The sequence below is a fragment of the Psittacula echo genome (assembly GCF_963264785.1).
Source record: "Psittacula echo genome assembly, chromosome: Z".
Classification (NCBI taxonomy): Eukaryota; Metazoa; Chordata; class Aves; order Psittaciformes; family Psittacidae; genus Psittacula; species Psittacula echo.
The window spans coordinates 52,435,717-52,442,895 of record NC_137742.1 but is presented as its reverse complement, the minus strand read 5'-3'; the positions used below and the strand labels follow the sequence as shown (position 1 = coordinate 52,442,895).

General features: G+C 53.5%; 1 protein-coding gene across 1 annotated transcript; it reads right to left on the bottom strand.

Annotated features, from left to right (window-relative positions):
- Window positions 1–1,587: 1,587 nt before the first annotated feature.
- Window positions 1,588–5,398, bottom strand: KLF4 (KLF transcription factor 4; the record flags this gene model as incomplete). The annotated part of the gene is given in 6 exon segments (XM_080638051.1): window positions 1,588–2,406; window positions 3,913–4,077; window positions 4,160–5,066; window positions 5,194–5,316; window positions 5,319–5,365; window positions 5,368–5,398. Coding segments are annotated over 6 exon segments (1,449 nt in total). The 3' UTR covers window positions 1,588–2,230.
- Between the last annotated feature and the right edge of the window lie 1,781 nt (window positions 5,399–7,179).

Below are 7,179 nucleotides of genomic sequence, written 5' to 3'. Positions count from 1 at the left end.
CAAAAAGTTCGCACATGAAGAAACCCTTCAGATAAAAGATGACTCATAAGTTTAATTTACCTTTAAATACTTGCTATTTCCAAACCAAACAAGACATTCCCTACTACCCATGTTACCTATAAACCAAACCAACAAAGATAGCTTTCAGTTGAACAAAGCATACCTAGGAGATAAGGGGTGAGAAGTATTTTCTGCATCATTATGTTACTTATACATGGACTTTGGAAAGGAATGCACCACTCACCCACCACACAAAGCGCGCATCAAAATGTGAAATTTAATAGAATTCCTAGGGCACAATTGGGAACAAAAAAGTTGATATTGCCACTCTTTTCAACCGCTGCAAAAATGTGAATAGCTCTTGCCTGTAATGTGTTTTGCATGCTCAGCTCTGTTGAACGTTACGCATATCTAGGAAGCTGACTGACATTTTAAACCAGTGGAAAAGGAATAATTTCTTTCTGCTCTTTTTAAAAAGAGTAGCGAGAAAACAGGTCCTATTCATCAAGTATTCACATTGAAATCATCTTACTGCTATACATCGGTAAAACAGCCAGCACAATGAGGCCCCTAAGGACAGCTACACATAACTGGTATGGATCCAAGGCATGCAGCAGGCCCACAACACTTCACTGTGACAGAGCAGTATGCTGAGGTCCTTTCAGCAACACATCTTGAGTTTATAGGCTCTGCACAGTCAGCCTGCCCACAATAATGCATGCATAAAGGGATTCCTACAGGAATTCTGGCTCTTCAGATACTGCCAAATCACTGAATTCCCAGGACACAGCAGGCTTCAAAAGGAACTCCACAGAGCTTGTTGTTAAAAGGTAGTTTACACATCTACTCTTTATTCCTCCAGTCGAAAGTTTATTCTTTGAGACATTACTTGATTTTCCTTCATTCAACATGAACATGGTTACATCAGCCTACCAAGACAGAGAAGGAAGAATTTTTCACGCTGACACGACTGCTAAAAAAACCCCACTAGATTTCGTGATCCTTGACACTGCAAAGTCGCATGTCCCCAACAGATAAGTTTCTTTTAACAAATAATTCAAACTGACTTAACTTAAAAAAAGGTAAATTAAAATTTCAGCATGCAGGTGAGACATGGCAATTCTATATTCAGAGAAAAAAAATTTCAGCACTGAAAATGCGTTACATCATCCATCCTGTCTTTCAGAGTCTTGAGACTACAAGCCTTTGCTGCCAAATCCCCCCTCGACTTGGGAAACTCAACCACTAACAAATACTTAATGAACTTTCTTTGGACATCTCTGTGCACAGAAGAAAATCAGAGTAGCCATTCAGATAATATTATAGGTTTATTTAACACTTTCCACTTGAATATGCAAAACAAATTGCAACAAAATGTTAATTTTTACTTTGTAGTTTACAAATATACAAAATAGAAGTTTGCTTAAATTTATATTACATATTTATTAAGTAAAGAACTAAATAGAAAACATTTGTTCTGCTTAAGGCATATTTGGGAATAAACCATTGTACAAACTATTGCACATCGAAACCACAGTGCATTACAGACTGTCTGCATAAAGTTATTTTCTTAAGGAAAAAAACAAAACAAAAGATAAACCAGGTTTATTTACCTGATTTACGTCATAATTGGTCATCATAAGACAAAAATATGTCCTTGTCAGATATGCAGCAGTTTGAGAACTTTGGCTTCCTGTTTTTGGTACCTCTAGAACCAACAGTCACTAAGCACCATGAAATAGGCTTTTAAAGTATAATTCTGTACCTGAATTTTTCCTTCTAACATTGTAATGGCTTTTAGAAGGAAAAGAGCAAAAGTACAAGATGACATTTACATCTAATATTGCATTGAAAGAAAATTAAGGGAATGTTATTTCCCCGTGTAATATCCCCACCCTCCGAACTATGCAGTCTGTTTAACCCTGATATCCGTGACTTTCCGTCACTCCTTGGCATTTTGTAGTCCAGAAATAATTCAAGTTGGATTTACAAATGGAATGATAGAAGATCCAGTCACTGACCCCAGCGTTTTTGGTTTTCTTTTAAACGCACATATACAAAAACAAAGTTGCAACATCTGTATGCAATTATCCCGCTTTCCACTCTTTGGAAGACTTCACCTTGATTACCTGTAGTGCTTAAACTGTGTTCTCCCCATCTCATGAAAGACAGTCCTCACGCTGTAAATACTGAATCTCTGTGGCAGTTGGTGAAAGATCCATGCTTCTAATTAAAAGTGCCTCTTCATGTGTAAGGCAAGGTGGTCCGACCTGGAAAATGCTCTGTCACACCGCTGGCACTGGAAGGGGCGGTGGCCTGTGTGTTTTCTGTAGTGACGAGTAAGTTCATCGGATCGGGCAAACTTCCATCCACAGCCTTCCCAGTCACAGTGATAGGGCTTCTCACCTTTAAAAGAAACAGAAGATAAACCATGTCAGCTATGCTTTTTTTCATGGCTACCACTTCTAACACCTTTCTTTCAAGGAGCACTAACACACGTCCTGGATAAGAATATAGGTGATGTCAAAGAAAATGCAAGAACTTCTTGAAGCAGTTGCCAGCAAACTGCAAAGACTAACAGTAATATTGTCTTTTGAAAGTGTACAGGTTCTTTAAAATGTTTGCATCACTGAAATCTTCACTAAAATGCTCATTTCCACTGTTTGTCTTGAACACCAGGCTTCAGAGCACACAAGTTCAGATAGAGTGTATTTTTCTCTGGCTAATGTTATACAACCAAACAGGAACTAGAAATATTTCAGCAGACAATGTATTTAGGTAATTGTAGGTCTCAAGAATTAAAAAACAGCTGAGAACAGTTTTCATTAGCTCAGCCTGATTAAGAACTCCATCTTTCTGTTTTCACTATAACAAAGCCATTGTTGATGGCAAGACAGGTTTGCCTGACAATTACAAACTCCCTGGTCCACACGCACTGGAAATGGCACTGACCAGCTTGGAGCAGGCAGGAACTGCTGTTCACTTGACTGACTTTTTTCCACCCACTGCCACTAACTAAAGATGTAGCCTAACTACTGCACTACTACTAGTTACTCCCTTTCCCTTCTCCTCTTCCAGAGAAAGTTTTGAGTCAAGTTCACAAACCAGACATTTAAATTATGCAAACTTTTAGGTTATTTAATCACTGTTACGGAATGCTTGCACTCATGAAACACACAAGACGTACCTGCTTTCACAAGCTCAGTTACTGCAACGCAACACTCAGCTGCAAGGTTAAAGTTTTAACTTGGGCTCAGATACACACTTTGGCAGATTTTATACCAGTTCTAACAGGACCCAATCAACCGTTAAACTCTGCCTCTTTGTTGCTAGCACAGGGGAAGATGTGCTCCCTCTCATATGAGGGGCACTCTGCCACTGCTGCCAAAGGCCCTGCTCAGAAGGGACCCCTCACGGCTTCCTCAGAAAGGGAGTACCAGCTTGCAGAGGTGCAGAGTCTCTTGCACTACAGCAAGCCAAGACAGGAGGGGTGTGCATGCAAAGCGTTTAGCCACGAGCAAAGGAAGCAGTATCTCGGAGAAAAGTCTGTTCCCTTCTCAGAAGTGGGCCAACTCCATTTAGAGCAGCAGATCCCATCGAACTTCCAACTACCTGCTAATTAGCTAGCCACATAGCAAGTGAGGAGCAACAAACATTGCCTTGGCAAGAAACCCACCCACTCCCACATCTGAGTCATTCTGAACCATTAAGTGAAATGTTGAGCCAATAAGCAAAGACTGCACAGGACTTCATGTACCCAAGAGGGGAAGAAAAAAAGCCTGGAAAACCAGCAAAGAAGGGTTAGGACTCGCTACTTTGAGCTCTCCTTTTATATCTCCTTGTCAAGGTCTGAGGTGCTCACCTCGAACCCTTCAGGCTGAGGCATCCTACTGATGCGGCACTGTAACTAACCTGTGTGGGTTCTCAGATGCGCCTTGAGATGAGAGCTCTTGGTGTAGGTTTTGCCGCAGCCCGCATAATCACAGGTGTGCGTGGCTGTTCTTTTCCTAGGCCATGACCGGCGTCCCCTCTTAGGCTTGGTCTCCTCAGGCAGGCAGCTCCCCGGTGGCATCAGCTCTAGAGGCGGACAGGAAAGAGTGAGCACCACCACAGCCAGCTCCGAGGCGGCTGTGCCTGCTGCTGAAGCATCCAGACTCACCTTGGTACTGGAGTGTGCTAGGTGGCAGCTGCTCAGGCAGAAACGTGGGATAACCAGATGCCGAGGGGTACCCCGGGGGCAGTGGCAGTGGTGCATGGCTCAGCCCTGAGGTGGTGGGGAGAGAGTCTCTGCTGCTCAGCATCTCCTCGGGCCCCAGTGAAGGTGTAGTCCGGGCAGACAGCGGGCGGCCGAGGGAGAAGTCATGCTGAGGTGCTCCTCGGGGGCCGCTGCCATGTGGTGGTGGCGGGGCCAGGGTGCACGGCGGGGCAGCCTCCTGCTTGATTTTGGGGCACATCCGTGGCAGGGGGTTGTAGGGTGCCCCAGGGCCTTCAGTGCTGGGTGGTGGGGCAGCAGCCGCGGGGCCACCCTTGGGGCTGAGCCCTGGGTGGGAGTACTCTCCCACGGCCTTCACCACAAACTTGCCCTGCAGACTGCCCAGAGGCGGCAACGCCGCCGGCGCCGGCAGGTACACCGGGTCCAGGTCAGGCCGCATGAGCTCAGCCACGAAGCCTCCTGAAGGCGACACGTCGGTGATGTCAGCCAGGTTGAAGGGGGCGACAGGGCCGGCAGCAGGGGCCCCGTCACGGGTGCTGCCGCCGCCGCAATAGAGGAGGCCGGCAGGCTCGGGCCGGGGCAGTGGGTAGGCGAAGGGCCCGGCAGGGCAGGGGCTGGCGGTGGGGGCAGTGGTGGCGGCGGGGGCCACCACCACAGCGGCGGCGGCGGGCTCCTGGTGCATGAGGGAGTTGGAGAGGATGAAGTCGAAGTCCAGCAGCTCGTTGAACTCCTCAGCGTCGCGGCGGGGCCCCAGGGCGGCGGCGGCCTCCAGCTCCGACGGGGGCGCCTCCACGGGCCGCGCCGCCAGCACCGGCGGCGGCCGCTTCAGTTGCGACAGCTCCTCCCGCCACCGCTGCGAGGAGACGGGCACGGCTCAGCATCCGGCCCGCCACCGCGCAGCGCCCGCTTCTGCCGGCCCCCGCCCGCGCCGCCCTGACCCCGTCCCGGCCGGCCCGCGCCGCCGGGACGCCGATACTCACGTTGCCGGGGCCCGCGGGCCGCGCCGCCTTCTCGCGACCCGCGGCGCCCGCCGCGAAGGTGGCGATGGAAGGAAGGAGCGTGCCACTGAGCGCCATCTCGCACTCGCCAGGGGGCTGCCTGCGGGTGGGGAGAGCACAGCAGTGTCAGGCGGCAGCGGCGGCTTTGGAGAGCCGCGCCGGGGGCCGTACCCAGCACCCACCGCATCGGCGCCGGGGCGTCACGCCGAGCCGCTGCTGCCGCTGCCGCCGTCGTCCCCAGCGCCGCCAAAAACGAGAGAGAGGAGAAGTGGCACGGACGCGCCGTCCAGCCGCGGAGAGCCGGCCGAGAGCCGCCGGGGTGGTGTTGCGGGAGCCCTCTTCCTCGGCGCTGTACCGGAGACGAAGGTGAGCGGGACGCGGAGCGCTAGCGGCGCCGCGGGGAGGCAGCCGCCGCCCGGCAACGCGGCTCCGGCAGGGCGGCGGCGCGAGGTGCTTCCCAGGGAGCCGCGGCCATGGGGGAGCCGGGCGGGACGAACAGGGCGCGGTGGTGCCAGTGGGGAGGGAGGGGGCCGGGCCAGCCCGCGCTCTGCTGCTACAACGGCCGCCCCTACCCGCCGCCGGCCCGCTCGGCACTGCCTGGTGCTTGCCGCCGCCGCCCCCCATATAAACTCACCTCGCGTTCGCCCCGCCCCCTGTCGCCGGGCGACGGCGAAAACAAACTGACACGTGGGGAGAGGAGGCGGTGCGCGCGCGGCGCGGCCGAGGGGGGCGTGTGCAGAGGGAGCCGAGGCGGCGGGGAGGGGCGGGGTGCTCTCCGTCCCCGCGCCCCGCCCCGCCCGCCGCCCGCTCTCCTGCCGCCGCAGCGCGCCCTGTGTGACGTAGGCAGGGTGCCGACGCGAGCGGGAGCGCGGGCGGCGCGGGACGGGTCTGGGGAGCGGGGCGTTTGTTGGGTGAGAACCGGGGATCCCCGCGCCGGGCAGGGCAAGGGAGGCCTCCGCCGCGCGCCCCGCCCCGCCGGGCGCACGTGGAGCCGCAGCGTTCCCGGCACGGGCGTCCTGCCCCGCGGAGCGCACCCAGGCCGTGCAGCGGGACGGTACGAGGCGTTCCCCGCTCCCTTTCCCCTCCCTTCCCGTCTGTGCTTTCCTTTCGGCCCTTCTGGGTTTTTCTCCAGTTCCCCGATGCTCGCCGCGGCGGGCCCCGGCGCAAGGGGCTGTTGGTGGCCAACGTGTCTCTGCCCCGCTGGGCACGGGCGGGCAGCGGCGGCTCGGCTCCTCCAGAGGGCAATGGCGAGCCGGGCGAGGGGTTCCGCTGGGCTCCCCAGCGGACCCTTCGTCCCGTTTGGGACCACGCTGCGGACCGCGTCGCGGCTTCGTCTTCCACCTTCCGGCCCCCCCACCCGGCCGGTGGCCCGTGGCGCTGCCGGCCGCGCTCTAGAACTGGTCGGTCCAGAGGGGTGAAGTCCTTGCCCTGCGCAGTTTGCAAACATGAGCCTGAGTAACTCACGATGACTAAATTAAACCCTAAAATAATAATAAAATGCCCGGCTTTATTTTAGCAAACTGGTTTCGCCAGTTTTGTGTTACAAACGTCAATTATTAATAACTTTGGCACTAGAAAAAAATGCGGTTTTATTTTATGCACAAAGTCCGTGTCTTGCCAGAAGACGCCAATACAAGAAGGAGTAGTGTGGAGAGATGAAGGCTGGCGACACACTCGGAGGATGCCCAAAGGCTTGGTGCGCAGGGGAGGGAGCCCTGTCCCTCCTCAGAGGTGCCGGGCTGGTGGTCCATGTGCGATGTCCTCCATTCCTGGCCGGGCTTGCAGCATGGCCACCAGTTCCCAGAAGGACTTCTGTCCAGGGCATGTGTCCTTGGACAGTTTGACAGCCACTTTAGGAATCAGCACCCACACCCAACAGCAGCAGTTTTAGGTCTAAACCTCTGGCCTCGCTTAGTCTGGGGAGAAGAGCTTAGGATGAGGAAACTTGCAGGTCCCCAGACAGTTTTT